The following is a 13,675-nucleotide window of genomic DNA, read 5'->3' on the forward strand; positions in this document are numbered from 1 at the left end:
TCTTCAGCTTTCTCAGTAAGGCAGTTGTCATCTTGGCGGTGTGTTTGGGGTCATTATCATGTTGGGAAACTGGCCCAGTTTTTAAGGAAGGCCATCATGTTCTGCTTCAGAATGTCACAGTACATGCTGGAATCCATGTTCCCTTTCAAAAGCTACACTCGATGCTGCGTGAAAGCACGTTTCGTTGTGACCGGTTGTGAAGCACGTGTGTGTCAAACATGCCACGTGCTATAAATAGGCATAAACCGGAAACATCCTCAGATCTTTTTATGTTCAGGATCCGTTTGTGAGTGTGCATGTATGCAAACACTTTTTTAAAAAAGAAAGCGAAAATAGAAAGTGTCTTGTTACTCACCAGAAAGATGGCAGAGTTAGACACGAGTCCATCCCTCCGTGTAGAAGAATATCTCGCTGAGGGCGATTTCCTCGCTTTCTGTTTTCAGTGTTTGGAAGAAGAGCACGCTATCTCGGGCTTGAGGGATCAAGTAAGTATCGCAATTTCTCCCCATTAAAGTCCCTCGCATTTTTTGAGTGCATATCTGGCAGAAGCGCATGAGACAGAATTTTCCTTTTCTCTCGCTCTCTCGCCGGATCATGAGCCTTTTACCTTCCACTTCTCAAGCGCGTTTCAGCACTTCTTGTGAAGGGGGGAAGAACTTTCTCTCTCGCTTCCACGGAGATAAAAACTATCACTTCAGAGTGCTCCTCTAGTGATGAGCCAGTGTGTTAGTTGTTGTTAGAGGTGGTAACATGCGGTCTAACCACGAGGTATGATGTTAAGTGTCATGCGGAATCCGACCGCAATACGGGCACAGCTGTCTCCTGTGCGCGCATTCGACCAGGAAGCTTGCCTCTCTTTGGCGAGAGGGGTTTTTAAGTATGTCATGCGGCAGGCTGCCTTTTCCGCAAGACATCTTTCAGGCTTCATAGTTGGATGCCAGGCTCGCGGGTCCCCGAGTCAGCATCCCAGAAATATGTCTAAGACTCCTTGAGGGGACTGTGCGCACACTACACAACCCTGGGGGTCCAGACACTTGCAGTGCAGCGGGGTGGGTATTCTCGTTCCCATAGCGCTTTCGTGCAGCATCGAGTGTAGCTTTTGAAAGGGAACGTCTCGGGTTACTTTGCTGTAACCCTGTTCCCTGAAAAAGCGGTAACGAGATGCTGCGCTCCAATGCCGCACTGCATGGGTGACTGGACATCCTTCAGACGAAATTGACCTGAGAATGTTTCCGGTTTATGGCTATTTATAACCTCCAGGTGCACCTAATCGAATGATGTCACCTGACCGAGGTTATATATGCCAAAAATTTTGACGTGTTTGACACACACGTGCTTCACAACCGGTCACGACGAAACGTTTCCCATAGCGCTTTCGCACTGCATCTTATCCCTGCTTTTTCAGGGAACAGGGTTACAGCAAAGTAACCCGAGACGTTTCTTTTAATGAACCACTGCCTCCCAGTACAAGCAGCACTCATGCAGACAGGCAACATGATGCTACCACCACGATATAACCACCAGTTTACTGTACAGTACAAAAACTGTAGGTACTGTAAGAGACAATTTTCTTTGTTCTCCTCACGTAGGCATTGCAACACATAGTGGGTACCATCTGACCCAATCAAGTTTATCTTATTCTCATCAGGCCACAAAACATGGTTCCAGTAATTTATGCCCTTGGACAGGTTGTCATCTGCAAACTGTTTGTGGGCTTTCTGTAAGCCAGCTTCAGAAGAAGCTTCCTTCTGGGACGACGGCCATGTAAACAAACTTGTTGCAGTGAGTATGGTTTGCGTATTGACAGGCTGACCCCCGATTCTGCAACCTCTGAAGCAATGCTGGCAGCACTCATGCGTCTGTTTTTTAAAAACCAGCCTATGCACCTGCCGAACAGAACAAGGCCTCAACTTCTTTGATCGACCCCTGCAAGATCTGTTCTAAATGGAACCGTCTAAGAAAACCTCTGTGTGATCCTGTACTCAGGGTGTTACTTATCTTCCTGTAGCCTAACCCATCTTTGTGGAGATTAACAATTCTATTTTTTAAATCATCCGAGAGTTTTTGCCATCAGGTGCCATGTTGGTCATCCAGTGGTCGGTATGAGTGAATTGTACTCAAAGCACCAAATTGTAAATGTTCTAATATAAGATACACACATTTGTATGGTCCTATCAAGCTGACAAACACATGAACAAGTTCCATTTCTATAGTATTGAAGTATTGAACTTTTGCTGAAATTAGAGGTGTGTCCTCTTTGTGCATCATACTACTGTATATATATACATATATACACATATATATACACAGTATATACAGTATATATACAAAAGTGAGTATACTCTGATTTCAGCAAACATTTTAGTATATCTTACTGTAGAAATGGAACTTGGATATATTTTCTCTTGAGAGAGAGGGGAGTGTGTGCGTCTGTGACAGTGTATATACTGTGTATAGGTTCTTAGGAAGGAGGTTGTGTGTGTATATAACTGTGTGTATACTCTGTGTAGGACCTAAGGGAGGAGTGTATAAAGTTGAAGATGCGAGTGTTTGATCTGGAGCGACAAAACCGAACTCTGACCGACTTCCTTACACACAAACTGCACTTTTCCTCCTCACCTTTACACCAGGTACTGAGTTTACTACATCATGTGCATTTCGTCTTACATCACTTTCTTTTACAACCATCAGCTTGTTATTATGTTCTGGGTAGCATTACCAGAGCTGAGTAATGTAAGTTGAGGTGGAGTTTCGGGAAAATCGGGAAAAAAAGTTTCCTCACGTAAAAACTGATTAACCTTTAGTCATTGTCCCTTAAAATAGCCCTGTTTGTGTGTGAGTGTCTGTGTTCTCAGTTGGCTTTGGTGTTCATCTTGTTGATGTGATTTCTGACTCTGGTACTCTGTATTCAAATAGAACCTGTTTTTTTCTCCCTTTATCAGACCGCTGCAGTTCTTTCACTGTTAATCAAAACACCTCACAATTATTATAATTACTGTTGCAGTTATTAATTATCAGATGACATTCTGAAGGACAAACCTTTCACAGTCAAAATCACAATCACATTCTCCCATTAAATATTCCACTCCATGACTGGACTTCACCGTGAAATATATAAATGTGTATACACTGGAATAATAAAGACTTTCCTGAGCATTCTGTGATAAGTAATGAATCTCACCAAGCATTAAATGTGTATATGCTTTATGTGCTCTATATGCTCTATGTGTGTGTGTGTGTGTGTGTGTGTGTGTGTGTGTGTGTGTGTGTGTGTGTGTGTGTGAGGCGAGATGAGTCGCTGTCAATCTCAATTTATCATCAGATACGTTTATGATGTTTGTGTTTAAGTCACACATCACGTCGTGCAGAGCGATGCAGGTTGAATCCATGATCAGACATCTTTAGCCACTCTTCAAAAGCAAGTGCTTCAAAAGTTTGTGCTCCCCAAAGCTCATAAAGAGGCTTGTGTATTTTACCACAAACAGTTAATATTAAATTGAAAATCTTTTAGAACACAAAATGACAAAACATCAAAAGGTGGAGTGAGAATCAAATGCTTGAAAAAAGGTACAGATGGTTACACAGACATTAGCATTGTGCGGTAAGTGTGAATTACACATCATGACACAGCATGAGGTTAAACAGAAGTGAAGGTTAATTCAGTGGATTTGTTCTGGAAGAAAGCAGATCACGTGCACATTAGAAAGCAGAGTTTAATATTAAGTTGTGCGTCGTTTATGTTTTAAAGCTTTTATCATTCTATTTTTGAAAATCAGAAATTGTCTTTTGGAGGTTAAAAATCAACAAATTATGACGTGTATTTTAAAATGTTTGTCCCTGTTTTTTCTCTGATTCCTTTACACACAGCTTATTGCTAAATTACTCTCTCTCTCTCTCTCTCTCTCTCTCTCTCTCTCTCTCTTTATTTCTGTCTTTCTCTATACTGTATCTGGTCTCTCATTTTTTATTCTTTAGAAACATTTTTAGTTTTTTCAGTATTTCAAGGAAAAAGGGTCACTTATTATTACAGCCCATTTGTTAGCATTATTCTCCTTTTTCTCCCCTTATCAGCTGAGAGATTAATTTTAAGTCTCACTCTAAGAGAGAATACCAAAGAGAGAGAGAGAGAGAGTTGAACATTGCATTAGTGCACATTGGGAGTTTCTGTAACAAATACAATCATTTATTCTTTATAGTCCTTTTCCTGCATATAGTGATGCAATTATGATTCCAAAATGTAATTGGATGGGGTGCCAAGGCATGACAGGAAAGATACACACATGCACAAGCAGACACTCACTCACACACCCAATCATACACTACAAGCAATTTGGATACCCCAATGAGCCTACAGCATGTGCGTGGACTGTGACATGATACAGAGAGCACAGGAGAGATTCAAAGCCTGACTCTGGAGGTGTGCCGTGATCAAGCCTCTTTCAGCATAAAATCATATGAGCTATAAAATGGTGAGGGTGAATAACACTGAAGATTTGGTTACATAGGCACCTGTCAGAGAGTGGGGCATCTTAGGGAACAAATAAACTGTCAGGGTGTCTGTGCTGACCCATATGCACCACCTACAATGGGCAGGTAAGCATCAGAACTTGACCAATGGAAGAAGATGGCCTGGTCTGATGGATCACGCTTTCTATTACATTATTTGGATGTGTGTGTGTGTGTGTGTGTGTGTGTGTGTGTGTGTGTGTGTGTGTGTACGTACTGCATGTAGCCTACTTCGAGAAAAGATGGCACTAGGATGCACTATAGGAAGAAGGCAAGCATGCAGAGGTGATGTTCTGCTGGAAAGCCTCCAACATTAATCAATCCAATTTTATTTATATAGTGCTTTTAACAATGGTCATTGTCTTAAAGCAGCTTCACAAAATTTAATGAAAATTATGTAAATGTGTTTGCGCGAGAAAAATGTGTATAGATAAAAATGATCAGATTGTCCCTGATGAGCAAGCCAAGGGTGACGGCGTTGGTGGCAAGCAAAAACTCCCTGGAAGAAACCTTGAGAGGAACCAAACTCAACAGGGTACCCATCCTCATTTGGGTCATAACATATACTGTAGCAGGAATTTTACGCTGACATACTGTGTTAGGCAGCTGGCAATTCAATATAACAGAAGATGTCTAAGTTATTATGGAAAACATATTTTATGTCCAGCTCAGCACCAGGATGGGACCAAGATGAGTCAGACAGGTGCAGAGGGCAAAGGTGGTCTGGGTCACTGAGAGCTCAGGAGCAGCATTCGTAGCTCCAAACAATCATGAAGTAGAATCCAGCTGGAGGTGGACCTTCTCTGGATGCCTCAGGATCCTCTGAGCCTTGGGTCTGCCCTTCATGCGAATGTTACATTGACATTAAAGCATTCGCCTCTTACCCAAACTTACAAAAGTGCTTTGAAGTTTCCGTCATTGGATAGATCCTTACACTGGGTTACTAGGTTATTAACTGGGTTCCTAGATTATTAACCAGGTGTCATCAGATAAACACCATTGCACAGTATTGTTTTGTTTTTTTGGGTGGGGGAATTAACCAAAATATTGAGGTAACAGATAAGTCGTTGTTTGAAGATTGCCAGAGACTTCATTCCACAACCTAGGTGCTAGAATAGAAAAAAAACAGTCTAAATGCTTGCTGGAGGATCCTAGGGAATGTGGTGCAATGCAGGGTGTAATTAGAGCTGAGAGGTATGTGAGTGCTGGGCCAGTTTTAGCTTTGTAGGCAAGTATCAGTGGTTTGAATTCGAGTAGCAAGGCAGGTGAAATCGATGGAGAATTGGGCATTAAGGCACACAATAATCTGGCAATGGGTGGTTGTTTGTGAGCAAATTAAATAGAGCAGAGTAGTGAATGAATTGAGTAACAGGTGTGCTGGAGTCGGTTAATGAGGCGGCAAAATTGAAACAGTGACTGGAGTATGGAATAAAGTCGTGGAAGTCGTGGAAGATCATGGCTTGGTTTGACAGGTGGGCGTGACCTGGCGTGCCATGACATTAGTAGTCTAGTCTTAAAATAACAAGGGACTGAACAAGCACCTGTGTAACCTGTGTACTAAGAAATGAGGGCATTCTCTTGATGTTGTAAAGAAGAACTCGACAAGAGTGTGTAAGGTAAGCAAATGACAGTGAAAATGTGAAAAATAGCAGTTGATTGTCCAGAGTTACCCCAAGATTGCAGGCAATAACTTAAAGAGTGATCCAATATATGTTCATCCCAGGTGATTTATCCCCCCTTGTGATCTTGACAGGGGAATAAATCACCTGGGATAAACAGCAGTTTGGTAGATTTGCAGTTTGAGATTGAGTTTCACCTGATGAGCTATCAGAGAACGAGTTGTGTGTCATCTGCATAACAATGGCATGAAAAGCTGTGCAAGGATATGACCTTACCAAGAGGCTGAGTATAGATCGAGAACAGAAGCAAACCCAGTACTGAACCCTGTGGGGCACCAGTAGGAAGTCTGATGTGGGTCCCCTCCGTGTCACCTCATCTTCTAGGTAGGTAGCAAACCGTTGCTATGCTGTGCCACTAATTTCCAAGGCTTGGTAGAATAGATAAGAGAATCTTGTAGTTCACCGTGTCAGATGCAGCGGATTGAGATCGTTGGCATTGTTCTGAAAAAGATAGAGAGACATTTAATTATAAACAATTGTAGAAAGATAAGATAGAAGTAATACTGGCCAATTGTTGCTGATGTCCACTGGATCCAGGCAGGGTTTATTGATGATGAATGATGATGGTTGTGATAAAGGGAAGGATGTCTTGTGAGATGGTCTGGAGCATTGTGGAAGGGATTGGGTCTAATGAACAGGTTACTTTTTAACATGCTAACATGCTACTCTGACATGTACCACCTAGCTAAACATTGTTACAGACCGAGTTACACTACTTCATGGAGACAGATTTCCCTGATGGCAGTGGCCTCTTTCAGCAGGCTAATGCACCTGATGTGTAATAGTGTGAAAGTCTAAAACACCAAATCTGACAAAATATAAAATATATACAAACCATTGCTGCAACTCGTTTGTAAACACGTGACACACAGTAATGATGCAGTTTCCTCTTAAACCAGATTAATGGGTTGAATACTGGGACCTGGTTAGAGATGGAAAAACAACAGCTGTGGAGAAGGGGAGGGGTGCCGTAATGTAGGAGAACCAGAGGAGACTGTACAACAGTGTTGCCAGGTTTATCTGGTAATTTCAGCATTTTGTAGCTGTAGATTTGCAGTTTGTAACACCACAACCACATATAAGATCTTTGTACAACAGCAGGCAGTAATGAAGTTACGAAGCTGCAACACAGCACAATAATGTAATATCACCAACTACTGGATGAGAGTGTGGATGAGAGAAGTGTGCAGCATGGGAGCTCTCCATGTCTGTCCTATAATGTTATGATGTCTGATTGGCTAGAGTGCTGGCACTCTGCCTAGGTTTTGTTTCAAAATCTCATCTGAAACCAGCCCAAACTGTGTCCACCTGACTACACCAGTAATCAAAATTAAAACTTAGATGGGAACTTACCCAATTTGACAACAAGTACAGTTCAGAGTCATGTCAAATGCAGAAGTTTTCTAATGACACTGCCATCATGGGGTGTATCAGGGAGGGACAGGAGGGAACAGGAGCCTTGTGAAGGAGTTTAAGGAGTTTTGTTGGTCAAATTACCTCCAGCTGAACACCTCTAAGACCAATGAGAGAGGGTGATAGACTTTCTATACTGTACATGCTGTTTTTTACACGCTACTACCAGCCTCTATTGAAGAAGCTAATTGTAAGGTGGTGAGAACATAAAAATACCTAGGGCTACTGCTGGACTGGTCAGTGATTGCAGAACATATATACAAAAAAGTCAAATTTGGATGTTCATCCTAAGGAAACTGGGCTCTTTTAGAATCTGCAAGAAACTTCTACAGATATTTTATCAATCAGTAGTGGCCAATATTATTTAAACTGCTGTAGTATGTTGGGGGGGAACCTTGAATGCAGAGGTGACACTTAACTAAACAAGGTGGTCAGTAGAGCAGAATCTGCAGTAAGCTTTAAGCTAACTCGTTGGAGCTGGAACTGGAAGGACCTTGAACAAAATGTTGTCCATGATGTCCAACACCAGTCACGGTCTGTATGGAACTTTTCTCAAGCAGAAAAGCATGTTCAGTGGCAAGCTTATTTTAGAGAGCTACACTATTAAATCAGTAAAATCTTTGTTCCCAGGGCCATACACCTGCTCTGCAATGCACCTTATTTGTGTCACGAACCGTTAGGTGTTGGACTGTGGGCATGGTGTTGCAAGGCATAGACGCAGAGAGGGGTGACATGTAACAAAGAGTCTTTTAATAATTAACAAACAAAACAAAACATGAACAAAGGAAGTTGGCTCTGCTTGGGAGCATACTATAAACAAAACCAATAATCAACTAATACACAGACAAGGGATTACACAAACTAATATACAGTACAGACATGGGATACAAACCAGACGAGACCCAGAGACAAAGAGACATATTAAATTAAGACAAATATAAACTTAACTTAAAGCTCCAGAAACCAAAAGGCCAACTATAATTAAACAAACTAAAACAGAACATAACCAGACAAAACAAAGGCCCACTTAACAGAACTCACATTAATGCTCGATCTCAGTTTCCCAGAACAACCAGCTATTTATAATGTAACTAATTAGCTACCTCATTCAGGTGAGCACCCGCATCACCTAACCAAGGTGCCTTCTGGGAAACTGAGTCTGCCAACAAAAACTACAAACCAAAAACAGTGCCCTCTAGTGGTGAACCCTCACAATTTGCATTGACATATACCTCACTTTGGTGCTGCTGTTACTTTTAAAGGCTATAATTCATTGCACATCTCAATTTATAATGTTCTTTTTATCTTAGTGATTTCTGTTCTGTAGTATGATCACCTTCCAGGCTTTTTTTTAAACTACACTATACATGATTGACGATCTGTAATTGCTACTACATGTCTATTATTCTTAGATAGTCTATATATACTATCCTTGCTACTGGATGTTGGAAATTTCCTTATGGATCAATAAAGTATCTATCTATCTATTATGTAACACTGATATAAAATTGTTGGGAAAAGAAATGGAGGGAAAGTTTGAAATTCGAGAAGAAGTAGGAAATTCCGAGAAGCAGAGAATTGGAATGTGCCTTCCCGGTTCTGTTTGTGCAACCCAGAGGTGAGGCTGATGTCAGGAACACAAGGAGGGCTGTGTGTTGCATGTTGGGTAATGTAGTTCCCTTTTAAAGGCTTCACTCGATGCTGCGTAAAAAAGCTATGGGAATATCTTTTCATGTTGCCGGTTGTGAAGCATGTGTGTACCAAACACGCCAAATTTTGGCTTATATAACCTCGGTCAGGTGACGTCATCTGATTAGATGCAGCTGCAGGTTATAAATAGGAGTGAGCCGGCAACATTCCTCAGATCTTTTTCTTCACCTTATTGTGCGTGTGTGTGTCAGCAAAGCATAACAAAAATACAAAATAAGCAGAATTAAATCTCATAAAACTCACCAGATAGTATGGCGGAGTTTAGAGTAAGATGTCCCCCTCCTTGTGAAAATTTCCTTTCGGAGGGCGATATGCACACATTCTGCTTCGAATGTTTGGGTGAGAAGCACGCTCTCGAAGGGCTTAATGGAGAGTGTGAGCACTGTGATCTTCTCCCCATGATCTCTCTCCTGGAACATCATCCTCATTAAAGAAACCAACACTTCCCTCCAAGCCGTGTAGAACTTCTTCTACCCTGGTAGGGAAAACGTTCCAAGCAGCAGGTCAGGCCGGCGCTTCCTTGCACACCATGGCGGTTTTGCAGGCGTATCAGGCTGATCTGCTGAAAGATTTAAGCACGAGCGGCACACTGAATCATGACGCATTCAATGAATTACGCCGGGCTACTGATTTACTCACCAGGCGAGAGGCACAGAAAGAGAGCGTCAGCAGCCGGGCACCCCCCCGTAAGGACTGGGGTACGACTCGTCGCCCCTCACATGCTGCCTCCAAAAGATCAGATCACCGCACTGTCTTCTTTTCAAAGACTAAGTCCTGAAAGCCTTCGTGCCCAGAACTGTGGGGTGATCCCCCCCGGGGAATGGCACTCAACGCTCTTTTCTATAAGTGCATGCCCCCCCCGGACACCCCCAGGGGGTCGGTGTTCAGTTTCCACCGCCTCTGGTGTTTCGGACCTCACCGACCTCCAGAGATATGTTTGTGCCTCGGTTTTATCCTGCTATATTCTAGGATGCCAAACCACTAACACCCCCCCCCCCCCGCGCACTAAAACTCGGAGAAACTGGCAGCGTGGAAGCTACTGCCAGGCATATCTCCCTGGGTGCTAAAGACTGTAGAGAAAGGCTACAGGATTCAGTTTGCTCATCGCCCTCCACGTTTCAACGGCGTGGTCTACACTTCCGTGATACCAGAGAGAGCGCATCTGCTAAACTCCGAACTCCAGGCGTTGCTGGAGAAGGGAGCCATAGAACAGGTTCCTCCTCCAGACAGGGAGTCAGGCTACTACATTCGTTACTTTCTGGTTCCCAAGAAAGGCGGGGGGCTGCGTCCGATTTTGGATCTTCGCGGGTTGAACCGCTATCTCAAAAAGTACAGATTCAAGATGTTAACCATCAATATGATTGTCTCGCAAATCCAACCAGAAGATTGGTTCGTAACGATAGATTTAAAGGACGCATACTTCCACATAAAAGTTTTGCCACAACACAGGAAGTTCCTGAGGTTCGCTTTTGGGGGAGAAGCTTACCATTATCGGGTCCTTCCATTCGGTCTAGCTCTGTCACCCCGCACATATACAAAATGTATGGATGCTGTCCTGGCTCCCTTGCGACTCCAGGGCATCCGTATTCTCAATTACATAGACGACTGGCTAATCCTGGCCCAGTCTCAGCAGCTAGCGCTCCGACATCGCGATGTCGTCCTAGTTTATCTCCATTCGCTGGGATTGAGACTCAACGCTACCAAAAGCGTTCTCGTTCCGGCTCAGAGGACAACATATTTGGGTGTCAGATGAGATTCGATCACTATGCGGGCACAATTGTCTCCCGCTCGTGTCGAATCCATCCTCAGTGCCCTCAAGGAAATTAGACTAGACCAGGAAGTGACTATATATCACTTTCAAAAATGTTTAGGCCTCATGGCAGCTACATCCACGGTGATACCTTTGGGCCTTCTGCACATGAGTGTTTTTCAGTTGTGGCTAAGAGCCAGGGGATTTCATACAAGGGCCAATCCCCGAAGGCGAATAAGGGTTAAGTTCGAAGGACGTCGTACCCTTTCTATGTGGTTCAGACCCCAGTTTCTTACCTTGGGTCCCACTCTAGGTCCATCTTGTCGTCGCAAAATGCTAACGACTGATGCTTCCCTTACCGGCTGGGGTGCGGTCTTGGATGGCCCTCCAGCTCAAGGGCGCTGGAGAGGTCATCTTTTCGCATGGCACATCAATTGCCTCGAAATGATGGCTCTATTTTTGGCCCTACAGCACTTCCTCCAGCAGCTGAGAGGCTACCATGTTCTAGTGCGGTTGGACAATACAGTCTCCTACATAAATCGCCAGGGCGGACTGCACTTACGCCACTTGAACGAGCTAGCGCATCAGGTTCTGCTCTGGGCACAGGACAAGTTCCTGTCCCTCAGGGCGATTTACATTCCAGGGCACATGAATGTGGGAGCAGATTTAAGGTGAATCCCAATTCTACCCCTTACCCCTACACTTAGCCCTACCCCTCCGTTTGGCGCGTTCACGTGAAGGGGTAGGGGTGTCTCATTTCTCTTTTGGTTGGAGGGGTAGGGCTAAGGGGAAGGGCCAGATAGCCCTCGAAACGAAGATTTTTCGGGACGTCACTTCAAACGAAGGGCTAACGAAATTTTCAAGATGGCCGCTCACTCGAGCAAGCAGACCCGTAAATTTAACGATTTTTTGCCATTAATAAGGATTTTTATGACAAGTTTTTATTATATGTATATTAATTTTAGTCTTGTGTTTGTGTTTATGGTGATGTTTTGTAAAAAAACGTTTGCAAAAAAACCGCTAAAGTTTGCTAGCGGATAGCGCCGATTGCGCAATATTACAAAAATATATTTTTATGTCATATACACTTTACTACATGCTACAAACAAATATGAAAGTTCAGTAGCACGGCAGTTTGCCGAGCTTTTGGTAACGCATTGTTTGTTTTGCTTACGGCCATACTGTATGTGTACATGTAAATGAACGGATACGTATGATGACGTATAACAGTGTTGTAGTGGTGTCCCATTTCTTAGGGGAAATATTTTAACCCTTCCCCTTTCCACTTCGTTTTAAGGGACAAGGGGAAGGGGCGAGGGGTAGGGGAAGGGGTAGGGTAAGGGGTAAGGGGTAGAATTGGGATTGGGCTTTACTGTCCAGACAAGCTGTGACACACGGGGAATGGAAACTCCACCCCGACATAGTCAGCAGAGGTGGACCTCTTTGCCTCCCAAGAGACAGCACAATGTCCTCTCTACTACTCTCTGACTCATCCAGCTCCCCTGGGTCTGGACGCGATGGCCCATACGTGGCCCAATTTACGCCTTTATGCGTTTCCACCAATATCTCTGCTCCTGGGAGTCCTGGCGAGGGTCCGTCAACACGGTTTGCGCCTCTTACTGATAGCGCCCCGTTGGCCAGCCAGAGTATGGTTCTTGGATCTAATATCTCTCCTCGATGAACGGGACCAACTAACTCAAGCTGGTCTCCCAGCCAGCGTTATTGACACTATTCTAGCCGCTAGAGCTCCCTCAAATGGAATGTTTTCGAAAGTTGGTGCATGACGAGGCAGGTAGACCCAGTCCACTGACAAGTTGTTTCAGTGCTGAAGTTCCTGCAAGATAAGTTGTCCTCGGGCTTGTGCCCTAGCACCCTTAGGACGTACGTGGCCACTATCTCAACCTGCCACGTTCCAATCGAGGGGATTACTGTGGGAAAACACCCTTTAGTTGCCCATTTTATTCGTGGAGCTAAACGGTTGAGGCCACCCACTAGAGCCACGACCCCTTCATGGGATTTATCTATTGTGCTCGAAGGTCTAATTGACACTCCTTTCGAACCGCTAGAGTCAGCGCCTGACAGGCTTCTGACTCTTAAGATGTTTTTTCTTATGGCCATTACCTCTCTCAAGAGGATTGGGGATCTGCGCGCCTTGTCAGTCTCCCCATCCTGCCTGGACTTTGCCCCTTTGCTAGTCAAGGCCATTCTGCATCCTCACCCGAACTATCTTCCGAAAGTTCCATTTCAAACATGCACCCTGTTGTTCTCGAAGCCTTCTGTCCTCCGCCTTTTACAGCTTCAGAGCAGGAGAAACTTCATCTATTATGTCCAGTACGTGCTCTTCGGATTTACGTCCACCACACCTGCCAGTGGCGTAGATCAGATCAGCTCTTTAAATGCATTGGAGGCCGCAACCGGGGGGTGGCCGCTACTACGCAGACCATGTCACATTGGGTGAGAGATGCTATTTCTCTCTCCTATGAGGCGCGTGGGCTCACTTCGCCTCTAGGAATCAGGGCTCATTCAACCAGGGGGATTGCTTCATCTATTGCACTAGCAAGAGGTATTCCCCTGCAACAAGTGTGTGACGCGGCGGGCTGGTCCTCTCCGCACACAT

The 13,675-nt window shown here is 44.1% G+C and overlaps 1 protein-coding gene across 4 annotated transcripts in view; it reads left to right on the top strand.

The window, feature by feature from the left end:
* LOC128511599 (nck-associated protein 5-like) overlaps window positions 1-13,675 on the top strand; it is a 73,444-nt gene that overhangs the window by 17,330 nt on the left and 42,439 nt on the right. For all 4 annotated transcript variants that reach the window (XR_008356184.1, XM_053484527.1, XM_053484528.1 and 1 more), the window contains exon 5: window positions 2,511-2,630. Coding sequence is in view for 3 of the 4 variants with exons in the window: in XM_053484527.1 (XP_053340502.1) it covers window positions 2,511-2,630 (120 nt within the window). In the remaining variant the exon portion in view is untranslated. The remainder of the gene's footprint in view (window positions 1-2,510; window positions 2,631-13,675) is intronic.

The sequence above is a fragment of the Clarias gariepinus genome, chromosome 23 (assembly GCF_024256425.1).
Source record: "Clarias gariepinus isolate MV-2021 ecotype Netherlands chromosome 23, CGAR_prim_01v2, whole genome shotgun sequence".
Lineage (NCBI taxonomy): Eukaryota > Metazoa > Chordata > Actinopteri > Siluriformes > Clariidae > Clarias > Clarias gariepinus.